The sequence below is a fragment of the Microtus pennsylvanicus genome, chromosome 16, assembly GCF_037038515.1.
Source record: "Microtus pennsylvanicus isolate mMicPen1 chromosome 16, mMicPen1.hap1, whole genome shotgun sequence".
Classification (NCBI taxonomy): Eukaryota; Metazoa; Chordata; class Mammalia; order Rodentia; family Cricetidae; genus Microtus; species Microtus pennsylvanicus.
In genome coordinates this window covers 49,052,130-49,076,269 of record NC_134594.1, presented here as the reverse complement: position 1 = coordinate 49,076,269, position 24,140 = coordinate 49,052,130, and the positions used below count along the sequence as shown (strand labels likewise).

The 24,140-nt window shown below is 36.1% G+C and overlaps 1 protein-coding gene across 5 annotated transcripts in view; it reads right to left on the bottom strand.

Moving 5' to 3' along the window:
- The window catches only part of Lrba (LPS responsive beige-like anchor protein), a 478,393-nt gene that overhangs the window by 130,826 nt on the left and 323,427 nt on the right, over positions 1 to 24,140 (bottom strand). For all 5 annotated transcript variants that reach the window (XM_075950353.1, XM_075950356.1, XM_075950355.1 and 2 more), the window contains exons 41-44: positions 22,479 to 22,596; positions 20,341 to 20,443; positions 15,609 to 15,724; positions 13,479 to 13,591 (exon numbers count right to left, since the gene is read on the bottom strand). In XM_075950353.1, the coding sequence (XP_075806468.1) occupies positions 13,479 to 13,591; positions 15,609 to 15,724; positions 20,341 to 20,443; positions 22,479 to 22,596 (450 nt within the window). The remainder of the gene's footprint in view (positions 1 to 13,478; positions 13,592 to 15,608; positions 15,725 to 20,340; positions 20,444 to 22,478; positions 22,597 to 24,140) is intronic.

Genomic DNA, 24,140 nt, shown 5'->3' with positions numbered 1-24,140 from the left:
AACAGTGAATTCCAGGTCAGTGACACCCATGTACTAAAAAAGAAAGAAAAAATATATGACATACTACTTGAGCTCATACTGTATTGTCATGATGTTTCTTCCTACTCATGTAATGTCTGGAGAAGCACCGTAGGAGACAGTATCCCAAATCAACTCAATGCATGTTTTTGTCTTGGAGACATGGATATCCAATTTGTATGCACTGTCATTAATATCTCCTATTTATGTCCCTTTTAACTCTGATAACTGTGTACCACACCAGTGAACACAAATGAGAGCAGAAATCTATATGTGGTTCAAGATTTTAAAAGAACACCATGGTTATTCTGGCTGTATCCCATCCGCCTTTCAGGGGTCCCCACCCTTCTTGGAAAGAAAGCAAACAAAGAATCTTTGTTATTCAGGCCACACTGCACTGTAGGAAGCACAACTGCTTTATTCTAGTTCTAGCATCTTTTGTATCTAGATGACAAATGTAACAAGCCTGCTCATCATTTTTGCACAGTCTTGGCTGGTAGGATTTTTGTCACATGCTGTACATGACCGGGATAGCTCGGCACTTATCTTCATACACCCTTGACTGTATTTAACATTGTCAAGGGAAAAAATTCCATCAGCTTGCTTTTATAGCTTTTAGAGTTAACAAATAAGCACTTTTGCTTTCAAGTAGCGGGAATATTTTTAATCCCCTGCAAACACTGTTTACACGGCTTCCATGGTGCATTATTATACATTGCTACCCCTTTCAACTGAATAAAGACACCCTGGGAAAATAAAGTGTTTCAGTTTACTGATAGTCCTATGGAGAATTCAAATAATTTCAAATATTCAGAGTGCCGATTCAGGAGTGATGCCATTACGATCTGCTTTATTCTGCTCAGCTGGTATTGCAGGACTACGCTTCTGAAAAAGTCACATAAACTGATGAACATAATGCAGATGAACAATGCTAGTACTAAGCAAAATGCCAAGAACAGCCCAAAAACCAAGATATAATTTATAAAGAATATTTTAAAGTAATTATGAAAATAATAAAGACAAAAGAGTTCCAACGTTGCTAAAAATGTTCATTTGTATATAAATGCAACTATTCATTTTCAGAACCATTTAAGACAATTAAAATCAAATAATCTACCTACAGGGTAAATCAAGGTTGATAGCTCTGAATAGTTCAACAGTTTACATAGACAGTACATTGCCAAATAACAAAATTAGCCAAGGAAAGGGGGCTTAAGATGAATAAGAATAGGTTACTGTTCATTTGGACCAACTATTATATTTTAGGGGAAATGTTAAACATCAATATAACACTTAGATCTAGGGCGAAGAAGTTGGCTTAGTAGCTAAGTACTTTTGTGCACGCCTAATGACCCAGGTTGGGATACAAGCACCCATGTGAAGCTAGACACAGAGGTTCATGAACCTGCAACCACAGCACAACTCTACAGAGGAGAGACAGATACAATAGCAGCCCAGGAAGCTCAAAGCCAAGTAGTCTGGCACATACAGCAAAAAGGAATAGAGAGCGCATATAGAAAATAAGACTGACACATGGCGGTACATGCAAGCCACCCCTCTGCCCACCCCAATATTAAAAGTAATCAGATTATAGCATACAAGCTAAAAGTGCCAAACTACAGATAAGCACCTGAGTTGTATCAGTAACTATGGAGCTACTGGACCATTGGGGGCTGCTGGGAAAAGGAAAATCAGTTTTCTTTAAGGCTATGAATCTTCATAGGTTGACCATGCTCCAGTGGGTAGACCTATGCCTAGGGAGTATACTAGTGGTGCAAATAAGACTTTGGGTCATTAAAAAAAAAGAAGAAGAAGAAGAAATGAAACTGAGAGAGGTTGGAATATGTGAATTGCCCAGGAAGGAATGGGGGTAAACATAATCAAAATATGAAATTTGAATGAATAATCAAAGCATGAAATTTTCAGAGAATAAAATATTATATTTAAAAAAAACAACCTGAGTTGTAATGCATTTTAAAAGTACTAGGATACATCAAATATCAAACAAGGAGACAATCCATTATTGGGTAGTAGTTAAATAACTGGCTTTCAGGAGAGATGTGGCAATTATTATCAGTTTAGCCAGATAATCAGATAATCACAATAATGCAATAGTTGAAACAGAGGAGATCCTAGTAATTCTCAGGGCTCATGGATAGCTATTAGATCATACATAAAACTAGCAAATGTTAATAACACTTATTGGGTTGATCGTGACTAATGAGAGACCTGACAGAAAATTGATCAGAGTAGCACATTGCCAGAACAAGCCTACTCCTGGCAAGCATGGGCAAACAACACTATCCTTAAGACAGTCCCCAGGCTGAGGGATCAAATGGAAGCTGGCTACTAAAATGATCCACCCCAGGAGTCCTACTCACGCTGCTCTAAAGGACAATGAAGAAAGGGAGAAATGGGGAAAATCCCACTCTTCTACCTTTTGATCTATTCAGGACCTCAGTAGATTGAAAGACAAACACACAGAGAAAACACCCCCAACTGCAAAATGAGTAACTTATCCTACTGCAAGAGGAGTGTAAAAAAATGGCGAATAAATTCACAAGTACTACCTAAAATTTATCTTAATTTCCTGAACAAAGTGATATGTTAGAATGATCACCTAAAATTTGCATTTAATTTTCTTTTTTGGATATAAAGATATTGACATAGATATTACTTATTGATTCTATTTCTTTAGATCTTGTGACCAATTCACCACACCTAGAGGCAATGTAATTAATTAAGTTAGAAGTTAAAAAAAGAAGAGGTGCTGGGCGATGGTGGTGCACGCCTTTAATCCTAGCACTCGGGAGGCAGAGGCAGGCGGATCTCTGTGAGTTCGAGACCAGCCTGGTATACAGAGCTAGTTCCAGGACAGGCTCCAAAGCCACAGAGAAACCCTGTCTCGAAAAACCAAAAAAAAAAAAACCAAAAAAACAAAAAACAAAAAAAGAAGAGGCAACAAAAGATTCCATCCATCGCCTATGATGGGTGTGGGCTGAATAATGAAACACCTTAAAGTACTGTTACCAGTTATTCCATTATAAAGTTAAATTCAGAAAGAAGCAATTTTTTAAAAAAAATGGCTACTTATATTTGCCTGTGTTTTTCATGCACTGATACAAAATTTCAATAGGGAGCACTTACATTTTTATTTAACATCAATATTTAAATTATAACCACTTATGAAAGACAATATAACATTGTAAGCGCTATCTCAGTCTTTCTTCCAAATGATGAACCTTTTAAAATGACTCCAAACTTGTCATAATTTTAGATCATGATAAAAGTTACTTTAAAATATGTGAATGTCAAAGAATACACTAAGGTAAGAATTCTGAGAATGAAAATAGTAAACTTGTTTCCAAAATAATTTATATTTTTAAAGCTGAGTTGACTATTTCCCATTGAAAGGAAACTGGGCTCCTTAGGAAATGGTTCATTCTGATTCTGGGGTGAGCAGCACATAAAATGCAGGACCACAAGAAGATGGAGCTTTCAGATATTCATGGGGTATCAGTTGGTCTTCCATCACCATGCCACATCCGACAGAAAGAACTTAAGGCAGAAAAATGTATTAACAACTCTCTTGCCCACTGTGGTGGGGAAGGCATGGCTGAGCAGCTCAGTCTGTGGTGGTAGGAGCATGTGGTGGAGGCTGTTCACATCACACAGGATCAGAGAGCACAGAGCCCCAGGAACCAGAGACAGATACCACCCTCGAAGGCCACTCAGACTGTGCCTCCTAAATGGTCAATGGCCTTTCAAAACAGAATTACTAGCTAAGGAATGAGTGTTGAAAACATCATCCTCTGTGGATGTTTCAGAGACTCAAAGCCTCACAAACTGACAGAGAACATTCATGGGAGGTCACACTAGAAAGTCATGACAATTTCATTGTCATAGAAAACAATGCCTCTTTCTCTTAGAATTAGAAAGCACCAAGGTAAGGTTGCTCTGCACCTGTGAGGTGGGGTGCATCCCGGGGCGTCTAAGACAGGAAGACCAGCCTGGGTTACAGTGAGACTTTCTTTAAAACAAGGAGGTTGGGAGAAAGTTGTCCTTATTCTACTAAGAAAAAGACTATAAAATGCTAACTGTTCTTAAGATCCTTGTAGAGAACTAAGGTAGAAAATAACCAAGTGAACTGAATCTACCAAACTACAAGATTCTCAATTGAGAGGTTGTACAGAAGTATAAAATATTGACAAAGAAAGAGAGTACCAACACAAATATAAAAATATTCTTAAAATACCTAGTTTGAGTGAATAGAAAATTTAGAATAGAAAAATTAGAAAATTTGGTAGATCCCAAGACAAGTGCATTCACATTTTTGTTTTCCCCCCATGGGTCCGTACAGGGTGCATAGCATAGCACATACAGACAGGGGATCATAGAGAAGTCCTCTGTTTGACAGAGGATGTGACTTACTGCTCCTGGGATTAGGTACACAACATCTTCACTAATACTAACTCTTTTCATACATGAGACCCATCCCTTAAGCTGCCAGGGAGGATGCTGATTCTATCACCAAGAGCCTGGGCAAATGGAGGAAAAGGAGAAGAATCTACTACAGGAGGGTGGAAGGCAAACACACTGCTTCTGAAAGAGGGTCAAAGCAAAACCCTTCACTTTGGAGAATGCCAAAAATTCTCTCTTGGATAAAAGTTTTAAGTAAGAGAACTATCCTGGAGACAGACTGGGAAAATCTTCCCTGATCAAGATCTGTCACAGATGCAAAGCAGTTTGGATGGCATGAAAGCTGGAATCCAGAAAGCTGAAAAGGTCTTTCTGGAGAACACACAGACTGGAATGCTTAAGACTGCATATGGCTCGGAACTGACAAACTCTAACCACCATAGCCTGGCAGTTACTAGTTAGCACTAATAGGTTTACTTGTAGAGGAAAAAAAAATATAGAAAGAAAATATCTCTATGGTATAGGTTAACAAAAACTAATGAAGGAAAGGACAGGAAAATTGAGGAAGTACTTCCAGCACCATCGGGCATACAGAAACACAAGCCTGTGCAGTATTAAAGATAACAGCAAAGAGCTCAAGTGGCCTCATGGATTAGATGGACCTCCCCCCCCCCCCCGCCAGCTCACAGAAGAGCTCAAGTGGCCTCATGGATTAGATGGAACTCTACATACACTGCTCACAGAAGCAGCACCTCACACATTTCTACCTGGAAGATATTCGTATCTCACTCTGTAATCTTTTCCTATCCCAGAAAATACAGAATTGTACAAATAACTTAGAAAATGGCAGATGAAGGGAAACAAGAAATAAAGGAGCAAAATTTAAAAATAGAAAGGATTTTAGGGGAGAGGCAGGGAGTGGAACAGATAAAAATGTAGAGCTCAATAAAAATCAATAAAAAAATGTAAAAAAAAAGGCTTTTAAAAACCTGCAGAAGGGATGGTGAACTGGCTCGGATGTTGAGGTCAGACCCTTCCCACACACGGATCTGGGTATAGTGGAATGCACCTGGGGTCTCTGTCTGGTGGGGCAGACAGGACGTGCCCAGAGGCATGCTGCCCAACCATGAGCTCCACAGTCACTAAAACATTGTCTTAAAAATAAGATGGAGAATGACAGACGACACCTGACATTGATGGTCGAAACATGCACACACATAAACACACATGCGCATAAACCACACACACACACACAATAATGAAGCAAGCCATATCAAAATTATCATTAAGTATAAATGATATCAATATTGAAATTAAAATGTAGAGAAGAATGTAAGATTAAATATAAAACCACATAGTATTAGATACTCTCTATAAAAAGTACTGTTAAGATGTAAGCACATAGGTTGGGTTTTAAAGATGGAAAGAAGATACTGTAAGGAGTCACTGAAACAACATTGCCATACACATATCAGAAAGAGCAGTACACTTGCTACTAAGTGTAAGGTAAGAAAACAGATACACAAATATGTTTATTAGGAAAACATAATTTTAAAATGTGTGTGTGAGTGTGTTAGTTTCCTGGGACTCCTGCAACAAAGTATAGTGGCTTCAAACAGTAGAAACTTATCACCATCTGGTTACAGAAAACTCAAATGATGCTGTTGTCAGGGCCAGGGACATGATCTCTCTGAAGCCTCTCAAAGAAGATCCTCCTTGGCAGCATAACCCCAAACCCGACTTCTGCTATCACAGAGCTCCCTCCCTGCTTGCCAGGTGTCCTCATCTCCTCATCAACATCACTTACGTTAGATGTGGACCCATTCTAACGACCACAACTTAGTGTTATTACAGCCATGAAGACCTCATTTACACAAAAAGTATATTCACAAGTACCAGACTAAGAGTTTAGGGCTTAAATGTTATCTTTAAAAAAAATTGAACCTGAGTCTTCTGGAAGAGCAACCAGTGCTCCTAAACTCTGAGACATCTCTCGAGCCCTTTAAATGTTTTATTTGGGAACACATCAATCCATATCTGATGTAAAATATATGACAAAATGGGACATAACTGGAAATACTTAAATAAGTCTAAATTACTGCATTTTCAGTAAAAAAATTAATTAAACAAATGGAAGATATAACATTCATGGATTACAAAATTCAATATTGCTGATACATTACATTTTGCCAAAAATGACCTAAATATCAATGTAGCCCCTACAAAAAAACTTGCAAATTTTTTAAAAATTAGAAATTGACAAACTAATTCTCAAAAACAAAAACCCCAGAATTGCTAATTTTGAAAAAGATTGTAGTTGAAAGAGCCACATAGCCCGCTTTCATAACATACTGCAAAACCTAAAGTAACTAAGACAGAATGAATGGCACTCACAGAAGGATAGACATGTATTTGACAAAACAGAATCCAGAAGAACTACACATACAAGGTCAACCAATTCCAAAAAAACAACCAGGAATATCTAAGACATTCTTTTAAAAAAGACATTCTTATGTTTATGTGTTAGAGGTGTGCTGGTGTGCCACGGTGCATACATGTCATTCGGCGTGTGTGGGAGTTAGAAGACATCTTGCAGGACTCAGTTCTCCCCTTCTTCCACATGGGTCCCAGGGACCTAATTAAGTTAGATGACTTGGTAGCAAGTCATCCTGCAGGTCAAACTTCACAGTCATTACAATAAGTAGGACTTACATGAATAAAATAAGAACTTCAACCCCTAACTTTGTACCTCTAACATATTCTAGACAAAAAAAAGTAACACCAATAAGCACAATATAAGAGAATAATGGTGCATGATTCAATGTTTCTAGAAAAGCCAATTATCACCACTGGCTCACACCATTAGGTCACAGATGATTCAGATCAGTAGCTCCCAACATTTGTAAAGAAGCCTCTCTGCATCTCTTCTCTTTTTCCCAACACACATTTATTTGAATTCCCAGACCTCCTGCAATGAATCCAGAGTTTCCACCAAAGTCTGCAGGCTTGATGTAACTGCCACATCTTTATCTTTCTTTCCACTAGGAACACTCAGAAAAATGTTCTATTTTTAACACTGACTTACTTTTATCTTCTTTTTATGTTTATATAACAATGCCTGAAATTTACACTAATAATTTCTTATTATTCTTTTATATTCTTCTTGAATTTTTTAAGAGAGAGTTTCAGGCTATAAAGTGAGTTAAATTTTTATATTTTTAACTACTACAAGATTACATTCTAGGATTTCTTCTAAAGAGGGAATCACACAGTCATAAGTATGAAAAATTTACACTTTGAATAGTTATGATAGTTATTAATGTGTTTTAGTTACTCTATATTTTATAAAGTTACCACTCAGAATATATCACAGTAAATCTTTAACTTCTCCAAATCACTGACATCATTAAACTAATTTTAAAAGTAACAAAGTTAGTATAGCTTACCAAAATCTATTTCCAGTAAAACACACAATTTTTGTTTCTTCCTACACTTAAAATAACTTGATACTCTACTGTTTAGTATAGTTTTTATCCTGAGGTAATGACATGCTTACAGAAACTATCCTTTGCTACTTTCAAAAGCTTGGTTCAAATTCCAAACTGTACAATCACATTTTCAAAGATTACTTTTCTAAAAGCTAAGTTGTAAAAATAGGTTTTCTATAATTGTTGTGATATAACCTGGAATCTGTATAAAAAGTCTTTCAGTAGTAGATGATCTCATTCACTACTGTTTTGAACACAATCCTCAGAATAATGCACAAAAAAGCACCAAGTAAATATTAAATAATTGTTATTCAAATGACTGGGCTTTATAACAATAAAAATGAAAAAAAAACTGAACAAAAGAGTAAGAGACAATTTATTACATTTTCCACTATAAGAAATACTGCATGCCATTCATAATTAATAGAACACAGCTAGGTGTGGTAGCCCATGCCTTTAATTCCAGCACTTAGGAAGCAGAGGCAGGAGGATTTTGGAGTTAGGTCAGCCTATTCTACATATTGAGTTCCAGGGCAGAAATAACAAACTGCCTGAAATCAGAATGATGGTACGTTATTTTTTAAAGAACTGAAATATTTCCCAAGTGTTAGATAACAAGTTTAACATAAATTAATAACAGGTGTTCCCTACTCTGAATCTACCAGAGTTTGTAACTAAAAACTAAACTAGGAAAGTAGAAAACACTGTTGGATAAAACTATTAATGCTATGTAAATAAAACCAATCATTTATATTGTCATAAACTGTGGCTCCACCCAGAGCAGGGCAGCATGATCGGGAAGGAATATGTAGCCTGGAGCAGGATTGATGGCTCTCTGGCAGGGCGCTCTGGGGTACGTCAGGATTAGCCATACCCTGACAGTAATATTAACCGAAATCCATTTCAGTTACTTCAGTTTATCATTTTCTGACAAATGTTGAGAAAGATTGTCTTCAGAAGCTGCTTAAATTAAGTGCTGGGTTAACCTCTGTTAGAGACATTTAAAACTTTACCAGAAAGAAACCCTAGGAGGAATCTAAGTCTGTTTAAGTACTCTACACAGACAATTCTATTTGTACTTTGATGAACTTGGCATTAAGTTCTGAGAAGTTACATAACCATAGTTTAAACTAATATAAACACTGAACAAGCAACAATTCAAATAATCAATAACTATTTAAATAGTTAATAATTCAATATGAACCTGATTAATTTGAATAGTTATTATTAATGATAATTAACACATCCTTGCTTATTAAGGCGCTCCTGCTGCTTCGTACCTCCTCTTGCGGCTGTTCTTTACACCTTTCTGGCTGCTGTAGTCTTTGTCACCCTTTCACACTGTAGGCTGTGTTTAAATGTTTACCTTCTAGCTACAACTCACTCTTTAAAATGAGGCGCTAGGATAGCAGGCATACGTGGAGCACAAGCTGTGTGTCCCTGTGGGTTTTCAGGAAGGTAAACCAGGTGGGTACTGAATGAAAACCCAAGATGCTAACATTTTTAGAGTCTTTTCTCTTGCTCCATCAGTATGTCTAAAGGGCAACACAGCCCTGTCTCACTGTGCGGGACTGGCACAGATGTCTGGACAGCGGGACAGTATCAGGGCCTGGCACTTTCACTCTTCAGTCCCCAAGGCTTTCTGTCTTTAGTGATAACTTTCTTCTGCTGCACATGGTGTTCTAGCATCAGAAGCTTCTTGTATTTTTCCAAGAACTATATCCATTGCCATTTTTACCAACACAAAAAGAAAGGCAAATGGACTTGGGAAGGAAATGGATGTAACGTAACTATTCAGTCTAAACTACTGCTTCTGGTTCTACCTGAGTTCTCCAGATAGGGACAGACCTGAGATTACTGCATGAAGAAAATGTGATTTGGGACCTCCGGCACGTCACTCAATCTTAGTCTCCCACTCTGTGAATACTGGGGGACAGGGAAGACAGGACATGTACATGCTCCTGGGGAAAGCAACTCCTGGAGCCTCCCTCCCACTCCTACAAATAAATCCTGAACTGCTCTGACACCATTTTATACTGACCAGACTACAACTCCCAAACATCATGTGAAACAATTTATGCTATAATCTCTAAGATCAAAATGGCAACAGCACCCATGTTTGATACAAGGAGTAAAAATTCTGGATGTATCTCATCAGCCATTTATTTTTCTGCATTATACTTTTAAAACAACTTAAGATCAATTAGCTGTTGTTCTTCCATTATAAAGCCTTTCCTATAGATTGAATTCCTTTGGTTTCAGTAAATCTCAATAAATAGAAAACAAAATAAATGCTGTTCTGCCCAAACTGTTTGAGCACTGGTCTCCACCACCCGAAGGCATTCTCCCCCCTCTGTGACATGGAGATGGTAGATTGATTCCTGGTGTATCTGTTACAGGGCAGACTAAAAGCACTGGCATTCGTCAGAAACAGCACTTAAAACTTAAAGAGATAAAGAAGTGCTGTCTGATCAACAGCAGCTAAATGTCGGTAGTCAATTCCAGGTCAAGATGTTCACTGTATGGTAAATGTGCATGTTAGAGAGACGTATCTCATACATAAAAATATACACACCAATCTACCACGGCAGAGGAGGGATGAGAACTACCCAATACAATCAGCAGCTACTCAGCAATGAGTAAACAAAATCTGCTGCGTTTTCATCTGGTCCTCTGTAGGCTCTGCACACTCCCTTGTGAGAAACAGCAACTGAACAAGAGCACTGGGAGCTGTAGATTACAGAGGGTGAGTAATAGCATTGTAACAGGTTATAAAAGCAGTGAATTCACAGAGCTGACACCGGACTTTAAGACTAGCTTACTTCTCCCAAGTCTTTGGAAGGTAAACTCGGGAAAGCACGTTATGAGCTGTGGTCCTCCATCTAGCACGCAGCTCCTCTGTATGTGCCCAGTGGACATAACAGCAAACCACATCTTTGCACTCCAAGGGTAAAAAAGGGTTTTTCTTTGTTCTTTTTCTCAAACTCTTCTTAGTACTTCCTTCATTTTCAATCTATGAATTCTAATTAATAAAAAATAAAGTATTTTCTTGTTTCTTGACAATTCTTGGTTTTTCCCAATTTTCAATATTCCTTCATTTCTAAGAAGACAAATTTTTTTAACTGCTCCATTCACACTTTTTCTGTGCTAAAAGATTGATCACAAAAAGAATTCAGAAGAAAGGGTGTTGATTATATTAATTCAGCATCAGGAAGAAAATTCCCTGTGTAACAATGGGAAAGATTACCAAATAAAATTGTAGCTCTATGCCAAAGCACTAAAACTCCTTTGAAAACCAGCTTTGGGGAAATTAAATGGACATAAATAATTTGATACATTTTAAAGCCAGTCAGGCTACATTATCTACTTAGCAATAGCATAACATCTGTTTATGCTCTAAATTATGCTTTGCACACTATGTTTTCCCAGATTTCAGAAGCTTATTTAAACAAATAGTAATGCCTGCTTTGGGACAAATTTTAATATAATTCTAACATAATCACCATTTGTATACATAGAACTTATTTATATATAATACATGCTCCTATAAATGTATGTATAAGCAAAAATTTAGACATGTATTGCTTAGAGTTTCAGGAGATCTTTCTACTCCAAGGAATAAGGCAGTTTTTAAGTAAATCGCACTTTTTATAGATACAAAGTACAATTTCTAAATGTGTGATGCACTTGATTATTTCATTTAAAATAATGTAGTTAACTTTAAATTCACTAATTTCATTAATATTTAATGAAGGCAGTTAGCACTGGTAGAATTCCATTCTCATGAACCTGAATGACATTTGAAAGATCTGAACAACCGGCGCTTTATAGAAAAGGAAATAGTTTTATGGTATGCAGTTGTAGCTTAATGTTCCCCAGTACTGATCTTGGTGCACTTGCAATTCTTCCTGAAAGCATTTTTTTAAAGAAGTATTCCTTTCTCAACTAAGAGTAAAACTTCTCATAAATATCTCAAAATGGATACCTTTATAATCGAAGGGATAAGAATTAAGAACAATAAAGCCACTATATCATACTCTAAATATTTCTGTTTGCATGCATGCACACACATACACATGCAAACACACTTGACTGTTTGGAGGCCAGAGGTTGACAACAAAATGGCTTGCTTAACTGCTTTTTCATTCCACTTTTTAAAATTAGTGTTTCTCACTGAGCCTGGAGCCCACAGTTTGTCTAGAGTAGCTGGCCAGCAAGCCCTAGGGATCTGCTTGTCTCTACACCACAGCACAAAGGTTACAGGTGCATACCACCTCGTTTTCACAAGGGTGCTGGACTCATGTCTTGATCAGCACGTGTTTCACTCACAGGACTATATTTTTAGAAAAAGAAGAGCAAAGATACAAGAGGCAAATATGAGGCATTTGAGGACTAGATTTGAACAAAGATGGGCACAACAGCAGAGAAAAGTTGCTGCACAGAACAGACAATGGCCATATCCCAAATGCTACTGTTCACTAAGAGGAAATGTCAATGGCTGCATTGCTGTCACTGTCCTTAGATGGACTAGGGTGACACTCCAGCAATCCCAATATGCACCATGTCTAGGACGAATGAATACAACACTGTGAAGGAAATTGGATGGGTGACTGCTGAACTTTCTCCATAAAAGCATTTCTGCAGAAACCTGGTACTGATTCCCTACCTGAGAGTGGAAGTCAGGATAATCTAGGCTTTCTGCTGAGAAGAAAGGCAGTGCTAAGAGCAAGAAGAAATCTGACGTTCTGAGAGGTTACCACACAGTTATTGATCTGCACATACTGGGAAGGCAGTAGGAAGGCAGTGATGAACGAGAATTCCGCATCAGGAACAAGAAGATGCACAATGGGAGATACGGAAGTACTGTGAGAGGAGAGAGGAAATTCTCAGGGAAGGGACCGAGGGAAGGACTTCAAGATGAGGGCAGGCCACAAGAAAATAAAGACATAAGGCTGAGAAGCTAAGCTCTGAACTCTGGAAGACTTCCTGTATACAGGGAGAAACTAAGAAGGGTTAATGATAGGAACTGCAGAAGTTACAATCAGATTTAAAGAGGATCACCTATATTTGGTTGTGATCCTTGCATTCTTGAGACTGTGGGAGCATAGCTTGAGTTTGAGATCTGTCTGATTTACATAGTGAGTTTTGAAATATAAAAAGAGGACCCACATGCTTATGTTCGAGGAATTACCAGAGGACAAGAGACAGCCATGGCAACCTGAGGCAGGAAGTCCCTTGTTTGCTAGGAGAGTTCTGTTCATAACTTATTTGCTTTATTAACTACAAAAGCCCTCAGAAGGTCCTAATGGAGGACAATGTTTCCTTGAATGCTTATGGAAGAATGAGTACAATAATTTTTTTAACTTGTCATTGAATTTATTATAAACATTATTTTTAAATCTAAAGCTAAATAACATAAATGTATTTAAAAGATAAAACATGTATTTAAGGTAAAATGATATTTTAAGATTTTTAAAACATACTAAAATGAATCTAACTTGTTTTTAAATAAAAGGCAAATATATATACTTCAGATAATTACTAAAACATTACCTTGGACAAATCTCTGAAGTTGCTTGGCAAGGTAAGATCTAATTCTTCTGATTCATAATTAGTGATGACCCAGGGAAACACAGGATACTGATTTAAGTCATTATAACCCCGTCCTGGTAAAGAAGAAAATATCACTTTTATTTGGTGTAAAGCATGAAAGATTATCAAAATAACAAGAAAAACTAGTAATCTGTGTGCAAATCATTGTATTTAATGTTATTTTGTGTTATCTCATTTGGCCTTTGCAATCGCACTGTGAAATTAATATCAATAGTTTTTCATGAAAACACTGAGGCCCAAAGGCTAAGGGCTTCCCCCAAATCGTATGGCAAGTAATGCTGAAAACATCCTCAAATTTAGGTAAGTGCTCCTAGAGTTTATGTTCTTCTTTGAGCCTATGGCAGGGCAGAATAAAGTCAGGTGGGAAATCCAAACAGTTATAGAGAGAAAGTAGGTGGAGCCAAGGAGACAGCATGTAGCTGCTGAAGGAGACAGACACCGGACCTTTACCCGGTAAGCCACAGCATTGTGGTGATACACAAAACAATAAAATGGGTTAATTTAAGATGTAAGAGTTAGTTAACGGGAAGCCTAAGCGATTGTAATTAATAGTTTCTGTGTGATTTCGGGTCAGGGCTGCTGGGAACAAACGAGCAGTCTCCACCTACAGGTCAGAAACCATCAAGGTTATTCCAACAGTCTCTCCTCATTTACCTAACATCTGAGTCAGCTGTATGCCAGGGGACTGCGGCTTGTGAATTCATATGGCAACTTAGTCTCGCAAAGGCCTCTGTCATCTGTCCAGTGCAGGCCCTCAGTACATTTCCTGGTAATTGCTCCCTAATTTTGCCTTCCACCTAGTAGTTTTACCCCAGTTTACCAACTACCTAAAACCTCCAAGTTAATTTTTTACATCTCTAGTATTACATATTCTTAAAACCTTTACAAACCTATGACCTGCCTGCCAACTCAGACTGAAAATACTCTATCTCAATGTCGCCAAACTAACATTCATTTCCTCGTATCTTTATGAGTAATACACCTTATGTACTCATATAAATTTGAGAACATAAATTATAACGTTGACTTTTCTACAAACACTATACCATATACTTCAAACACTATATTTAATATGCTTGCTTATGATTTTAGATTTACATAAACTAACTTCTGACCTCCCAAAAACCTCTTTTGTCAAAATAACATCTTTATCTGACTGGTGAAAACTTCATTTTCCTGCTTATTCCAAATTACTGGGTAAATATAATCTCCATTCCTCTTTGCATTTTAAATTCTCATATTACATATTTTTTAAGTCATTTAAGCATCTCTAATCCAAAAATCTGAAATCCTACAGTATTGAAGTATGAAGTTTTGTTTTCAGGCCATTTTGGATTTGAATACTTGAATTAAACATACTTACCTCACAGTCCGCACACATTCCAAAATCTGAGAAATTCTGGAACCTGAAATCATTCTTGTCCTAAGCATTTCAAATAAGGGACATTCAACTTGTACTTATATTAGTAAGCAAAGTAATTACTCTGGGAGTAGAAAAATAACTTTTTCTGTTGGTATATCTTTTATGTCTCAAACATATACCATGTCAGTTAATGGAACGAAGCCCAAATGTCACACTAGTAGACTCCCTGTTTGCTTACTCTAGATGCATAGCATAACAATATTTCAATTCTTTATTTTTCTAAGAAACAGTTTCAATGGTGATTTTCAATATTAGAAATATTGTAAGGGCCATTTAATTTTTATATTTTCACACATGAGTCTTAACATAAATATTCCTTTATCTATCATAGCTCATTGTTTCATCATAAACTTATTTTAATATATTAATATATTAATCAGTTCTTAAATAATTATACTGTTCTTCATTCCTACTGCTTCACAGAAGTACTATTTTGTATTAAAAACTATAAATTCTTTTTTTTAAAAAATTAATTTCTAAGTAGTCAACCATTCATATACAAAGTTATAAAACTCACTAGGAATCTACCTTAATAAGAGATTCAAATAGTAATAAAAATAAGCTCTTATGCCACGAGTAAAAATAACCTACCATATCACAATGGACACTTGTTATATAAAATAAGTCAAGGTGTGCACTTAATTCACCTGCTATTGTGTTGAGGAACATCAAGTACTCGAAGTTTGAAATCTCTCTGTGCTGCCACCGCTGAGTCATATTTGAAGCTTTAAATAGTTGACGTGGAGTGGATAATGAAATACGCCTTCAAAGAAGAGAATTTGAAATAAAACTAACTTAATATTAATTATAATAATAAATCATGAGCTATCTGTGCTCATTCAATATTCTTAATGGAACATATAATTCTGAAAATTAGTATCCATGTCAGACCAATGAATATTAGCAATGTTTCAATCCAAAACTAATAGATACCAAATGATTCAGACTAGCAATAAGTCTATTATATCTATTTTGCTTGTTCAGGTAAACTGTCACTATAATGTCACTGTAATATTCAAAATCTGTATAGGTTGATTAAAACAGTATGATAAATGAATCCACAAAATGCCTAAAATTATATTCACATGCCTATCAAGTTTAAAAGTTATCTCTTAAAGATGAAACTTGAACATTATAATTTTAAATATTATATTTTCTCAGACACTGTAACAAGAGGAAAGACAAGATTAAGCAATTTGTAGGGTAGAATTAAGATAGAAGAAACTACTGAGGTGAATTTTTTTTAAATAACAATTGTAGTTCCTTAGAAGATCAAGTTAGAGAAATGTAAATACTCAGACACAATTAGATCAAGTTAGAGAAATGTAAATACTCAGACACAATTAGATCAAATTAGAGAAATGTAAATACTTAGACACAATCAGCCAAAGGATAAGCAGTGGGGAATGAGGGTGAGAAGCAGGACTGATATAACACCTGCTAAAAAGTCTCAGAGCTCTTCCCATTACCAAGAGCCAAGTAATTATGTATTGAAAACATTTATTGAGGCATAATTCAAAATTATAAAATTATTCATTCTAAGAGTAGAAATTTCAAAGGCTTTGGAGGAAATTTTATAGTTTTGTATTGTTAGTACAATCTGCTATAAAACATTTTTATAACAAAACTCCTGTCTCTGTATTTCCACTTAATTCCCATTCCTAGTTCAAGCATTAGCACCTACCAGTCTACTCTCTATTCCTGTAAACCTGATTTTCCTGGGTATTTCCTATAATCGCACATGGCACTGTGGTTTGTATCAGGCCTCTTCTCACAAGAAAATGCTTTATAAGACTGAACAAAATGATTGCATGATTAGATATCTTTTTTATTGCTTAATTATATTCTATTGTATGAACACAGAAAATATATTTTATATAATTAATTTACATTCAAATTTCTAGTTTTATGCTACTGTGATATGCACATATATCACAGAATGAACATACTTTTCATTTCCCTTGGAGAGATTCTTAGAGCATGAATTAATCAACTGTATACTGAGTTTCCTTTAGACTTTTACTAACTGTCTAAACTCTTGTCAAAAGTAGTGGGACTGTTAAATACTCTAACAAGCGACACCCACTACTGTATGTACATTTATTACTCAGGTTATGAAATGCAATTCACAGTTTTCACAATCCTTCTGTGCTTATGGCCCCTTGCTAACATGTCTGCTTTTGCTGTGAAGGTGCTGTTTTTCTTCCTTAAAGGGGATTTTTGTCAGGTTGTTCAAATATCTTTCTATTGCTAGTCAGTCCAGTGTTACAGTCACGAATGCATGCCAGAATCTGCCAATTGTTTCCCTTTATCTACTAAGACAATCAATTGGCTTTGGCATTTTGTTGGTTAAATAATATACATTTATTTCCAGACCTAAACCAATCTGCATTTCTAGCCATTATATAATCATGTATTTATACTGTTGAATTTGGTTTGTTAAACTTTGTCAAGGATTTTGTGTCTGTGTCCACAAATTCCTAGCCCATAGTGGTCTGTCTTCTGGCACTGAGGTGCACTGCCCATACAGAGTGGGTCAGGAAACACTGCATCATCCTCTGGATTCTAGAGTTTGGGAAGAGCTGTTACCATTCTACTTTGAACATCTGCTTAGATTCGCTACTACAGCTATCACTACTATGATAAAGGTCATAGGATTTTTGTTAATGGATAGATTTTTTTTAAATTAATGATTCTATTTTTTTACTTGTTATAAGTATATAAGCTGTCCAATTTTTGGCATAAACTAGTTTGTGTTTCTTCCCAACACTTTCAACTGTGGTATGGCCACTAGCAATGTGCTCCAAGATCTTTCAGTTCTGTTTTGTTATTTATACTGTCTGCTTTTTTCATAGGTACTAAAGTCAGACATAGGCTATCATTTCATTGGTCTGTTTTATTATTTGTTCCACATACTTCTGTTATAACCTTTATTCTTCATGTTATTTTATTGCCTTTGAATTTAGCTCGTTCTTCAGTGCTGAAAAGAAGAAAGCTTAGGAGACTGAGAGGAGACATTTCTGCCTCAGATTAAGATACTTATTCAGATAAAGATGTTTACAGTAATAAAACTTTCCTCAACTATTTTAGTCACATACTAAAAATTAATTTGCTATAGCTTTGCTGTATAAGGTTCCAAATCTCTGCCCTTCTCAGTCCTATGGCGAGGAATATCTAGCACAGGAGCTGGCAAAAGCACAAGAACTGATCCAAGGCAGAGTATGGCTGCATGATAGAAAGAACAAAGTTCCAATCCTAGGTGCTCTCTGAAGGCTGGAACATAAAGCAGATTAGAAAAAGTCTCTCTCTCCCATGCATGACTCTCAATGCCCCACTATAAGGTAGCTTTTATAACCCCTGGTGGTGATTTGAATAAGAATGGCCATATATTTGAATACTTGGTTCCTAGTTGGTGGAACTATTTGGGAAGATTAGGAGATGTGGCCTTGTTGGAGGAGGTGTATCACTGGGTACTGAATTTTTCAAAAGACCATGCCATTCAGGATTAGCTTTCTTTGCTTCCTACTTGCTGATCACTAAGAAAATTCCTGTGTTCATACTTCTACCTTAAATAAGTTAACTCAGTTATATCGACACTGAATCAATTACGGAAAGAAATACATTCAACACAGCTAGCGTACCAGCCCACTGTGAAGACTCCTCCACTCCTCCAAATCCTATACGATGAGATATGCTGTGTACTGAAAACTAGAAAACACTGATGGGCGAAACTGAACAAAACGTAACTGGAAAGCTATTCTATGTTCATGGATTGTTTAAGTGTTCTTTTTCCTTTGTCTAGCTAAGGTGTTTCGTTTATCTGACTCCTTTTAAAAGAATAAAGTCTTAACTTTCATTGATCATTTCTAATCATCTTCAAGTATTTGTATCATTTGCTTCTGCTTTGGTCCTTATTATTTTCTTCATTCTAATTTTGGGCTCACTTCTTTTAAAAACAAAAATCAGTGACCTGATAAAAAAACTAAAGGACTACTAAATTAAAAGAAAAAAAATCAATCCAAATTATGGTTTCAAGTTATTCCAAATATGTCGACAAAAAAATTCAAGAAAAAAATATCCAATGTGATTAAATAGTTCTTAGCTGGGTGGTGGTGGCACATGCCTTTGATACCTTTAATCGAGAGGCAGAGGAAGTGGATCTCTGTGAGTTTGAGAGCTAGTTTTAGAACAGGTCCCAAAGCTACAGAGTAACCTTCATGAACCCCTCCCCAAAAAGTAGTTCTTTAAATGTAATAAAATTAAGGATTATTTTTGAAGCATTTATTTTACTATAAAGCCAAAGAATGTTCTTAGTGAAAATTTATAAGATACACACACTGGACAGCCATCATCTCAGGTAAGCAATATAAGCAGCATGTCCAAAAACTCCCCCCCCCCGCCGCAAGACAGGGTTTCTCTGTGTAGACTTGGCTGTCTTAGAACTCAGAGATCTGCCTGCTTCTGGCTCCTGAATGCTGATATTAAAGGCCAGCACTACCACAACCCAGCATCACAAGTCTCTTAATACATACTCACGAACTACCACTCTCTAAAAATGAGTTAGTGAGCTGACAATAACCTTAGAAACTAGAGGCAACTTCATTGGTTAAACATAGTGCATAAGCAGAGGTGATTGTTCTTGCTTCCACTACTAAATTCATCATTGCTGCTACACGTGACAGTAGTTCCTTCGTTCTCACCATTACATGTTCTACTGTATGAACACAGCACAGTTCACTCATCCTCCTGTTGCTGGTGAACTTGTTCACAATTGAGCCTATTGTGCCCAGTGAACACTGCTGCACACCCTTTGTGTAAACATGAGGGGGGATCTGCAGCACCTCTTTCCAGGACTAACACAGTTGGGATAGCACCTCGGATGTGATGGTGCAAAGTTTTACTTTGTTTTCAAAGGGTCTGCAAAGGGCCAGTATTAATTTATATTCTTTGTAATGCACATTACAATCATTTTACAATATACTTAATATTTGGATATTATCTCTCTTTCTGTTTTTTTGGGCCATTTTGATTAGAATATAGTGGTATCATATGGAAAGACATTCCTTTTCCCCATAGGCCAAAATAAGAAGCATGAATTAAACCTTCTGACATATATGTGCATGTGTGCACATACAAATGCTCCTAGGAAAACTAGAGAAACTTTTTCTTGTAGTATTTTCAAACATGTTCTCTGAAAGATACTGCATTTTTTAAATTATGATTCAGTTGACTAACAATAAAACACACCTGTAATAACCATCATTTATTAAGATACAAAACTAAAGGTAATGTTTCAAAACAAATACAAATATTAATATATGTTAATTAACAAGATTGTAATAAGAATATTTCCTATTTTCTTTTCAAATAAAACAGTACCTGGTCTGAGGTAATCCAAAGCTGGTTCCCACACCAACGCGAGGTAGATAGTTCACCACTTTCCTCACTGTGGCAGGGTCTGGGAAGTTGAACATCACAGCAACTACAAGTGATTTTTAAAAGTTAGACTACAATGCTATCCTTCTGGGAAACTAGAATATTTACTCTCAGAGCAGGCATCTATTAAATACAACTGGGACAACTTCCTAACGCAGTAGCAATCTTCTACAGGTGGTACTTGTTTCGTCCCTGGATCCCATTGCCACACACAAGAGTTTCAGCAGTATTTACAATTGTTTCAGTGTACACCATGAAGCTGTGAGTATACAGGTACAACTGTGAATATACATATTCAATGTTCACGGCTCCAGTTCCTCGACAGGAGTTTTTAGAACTACTTAAAATTTACAGTACTTACCTTCCATTAAAAGTTACAAATATAGCTAAGAAATAATCCGTTGTACATCCAGAAATGACATTTGAAAGCAATTTTCTTTATAATATTTGAATATTTCTACTCCACATATTAATGTCAACCAGAAATATTTGTGTTTGGCTCTTAAGAAAATGTAAAATGCTTTCTAATCATTTCTTTTAAGGTAAGAGTAGAAGCATCTAGTAAGGAAATGTATTTGACATGTCAATTTTGCAAGCCATATAAAATACTTACCTATCTTTAAAAAGATGATAGTCATAAAATAACACACTTTACAAGATATTAATTTCTTTAATCTCAAAAATCTTAATTATATATTAGCACTATCAGAATCATATGTATTCTACAAACTCATCTAGAAGGCAGTCTTCTGCTTGGTCAGACAAAAATACTTAAGTTGTAAAAAATTTACTATGTTGCTGTAACTTTTAAACAGTGGATTTACCACCAAGTCTTAAAACATAAGTAACAGGCCCCTCAGTAAGCACAAAGTATGCTCTGCTGCCATACATTGTTCTTGTGGTGTTGAAATAAGACTTCCGTATATAGCCACTATCATATTAAATATGAGGAAAGGACAAAGGATATGAGACTGTACACTATGTCAGAATACCTAGGCTTAGGTGAGAACTGTCAGGAAACACACAAATGCAAAGATATCTATAGAATTCCACTAAAGGAAAGTGAATGAGGATGAGCAAGTGATAAATGCTGGAAGGTTGCCACTACTTCTGAATGAGAATGCAGACTGAAATAAAGTGTAATGTCTCAATTATTTATATAGAAAAATAATGCTTGCATTAGTAAAAAAAAGTATTGAGGATTGTGAAGGAGCTTATAAGGATGTCAAAGCTTGTTCCCTAAATGTGCTTCTTTCTCTGTAAACACATGCAACTATACAGGGAAGACATGTATGCATATAATATATGTTCTATTTTTTTTTTTTTGAGATAGGGTTTCTCTGTAGCTTTGGTGCCTGTCCTGGAACTAGCTCTTGTAGACCAGGCTGGCCTCGAACTCCCAGAGATCCGCCTGCCTCTGCCTCCCAAGTGCTGGGAATAAAGGCGTGCGTCACCACCGCCCAGCATAATATATGTTCTTATGTGGAGATTATATGATAGAAGTGTATCAAAGGCATCATGTTTTATATATTTTCCCTTGGGCAGCTCAACTGATAACACAATCATTTTTCCTTCAAGTTCAACTTGCCTTTCTTTCTTGTCTTGATGTATCTCATGAAGCCCATTTTAAATTTACAAGCAAAAACTTAGTTTATACTAAAAATGGACAACTTAATACCATTTTTAACTTTTTAAATAAATAGATTCAGGTTTGATAAAAGACAAAATAATTGTATGAATCATTTGATCATATTTGTCTGTCCCAAATGTAATCAAGGCAGTGCTGAGGGTATGGAAACTCCACAACTGATTGAATAGTTAAATCATTGTTCCTTTGTACTTATAGAGCATTGCACCAATTTGTGAAACAGCTAGGAAAATAAAGGAGCTACTATAATTCTAAAAAGGATGGGGTAGGAATAAGAATCACAGAATGATGGGCGAGATGCAAGCGATGAGGTCAATGGGGCAGAGGGTAAACTACAGTTCCGGTCTAAATAGAAACAATATGGTATGTTCAAAAATGACATCAGAATGGGGGCAAGTTAGCTTTTTTACAATGTACTTCTGCAACATATTACCTCTGTTTGCCATAAAGATCTCCAGGGCTGTATTTTGCAAAAGATAACGACGAGAAAAGATTGATCTTATCTCTGTGAACAGCCATTTTCCATGCAGACCTTCTGTATATGCCAAGATCTAGTGAGAAAAAAGATAACCCCATTAAGTCACAGCATTACAATCCATGAGTGTTGTTTCCCTCCAATTAAAATAGAGAAGGCTCTATTAAGAAAAACAATTTCTAAGAAAAATAATTTAATAGATAATGAGACTGTTAGGAAAAAAATGAAAAAAAAATGCATTGCAATTTGTAAAAATCAAATTACATGAAAAAGTATGGTGAAATTCTTAAATCTCTTCTTACAATTACATATTTGGGCTTTATAAACAAAGAAATCTATTGTCAGGAAACAGATGCAGCCTTATTTACTAAAAAACTTTAAAATCTTATTAGAGAAACTAAGTTTTCAGATAAAGTTTCAAAAAGTAAGAATTCGAGAGAATGACTTATGTTCTGATGGCCCTCTTATACAAATGGATTTTATATTATATGATTATAGTTTGTCCAGTGGTGCCTTTGGCCTGCTTTAAAGATGTATGTTAGTACACTATTCTCAAAAATTTTAAGGTCACTGGTAAGGCAAAAAAAAAATCAGAAAACATAAAGATTAACTGTATAAGGGTTAAGTATCATTTGGTCCGTCAAAGCTAAACACAGCCCTGCGAATAAGCTCAGCATAATCTCTCCATGGAGTGGGTGGCTGTCAGAGTAACTTGTTACAATTCTTGTCATCCCATGTGACAGACACAGTTGCTTAAAATGCTTTGCCAATCCACAGTAATCCTGTCTTTAGTTCTAAGCCACTTTGTTGCCTTGTTATTCAAGGTTTGTTTTCAAAAAGATCATTTCAAAAGCTTAATTATTAGAGTCTTAGAGGAATTCAGACTCAGGATTTCTCCAAGAGAATCAAATGCCATTCCTACCAAGAGCTGATAAAAATCTGAGATCAATTAAGCTAAAAGTTAATATATATTTCTACAGCCCAACTCCAACTAAAAAACACAAATGAAAACCTGTGATTACAATATTGCATGACAGGGTCACATTTGAAACAAACACAGAAGAAATAGTGGTGATCAACCCTACACTCTGTCCTTTGTTCCCTTCCCTACCCCACCAGACCAGAGCTACAAATAAACCTATATTCTTCAACACAAATGGCAGTTTCTTTGAAATTAAAAACAAAAAACTTAATTCAGTTATTTTTTCAATTTTGTACATGAGAAATTAGAAAACAGATATAACTTTGAAAAGTACTATAAAAATGTCAAGAACTAGACAAGGACTCATCTCTCAATTTTGAAATTGGCAACAAATGTTCTACCTCTCGGTTTCATAACAAATAAAACTAAGCAAGAGGAAAAGGCAGAAAGAGGACAGATCAAGGTTTTGTTTGTTTTTTAACTACTTCCTTTCTTCTTTGACTGGAATGCTCTTTCAAAGCAGGCCTTCTGCTCCTGTCATCTCCCAGACAACCATGGACTCTTCACCTTCTGCTAACAGTACCAAACACCCCAAACTGTTCAAAGTTTCTTTAGAACACATTACCATCTGAAATTAGGATAGGTACTTGTTTGCTTCTCATCTTTCCTGCTTTTAAAGGATAGAATCTAAGCTTTAG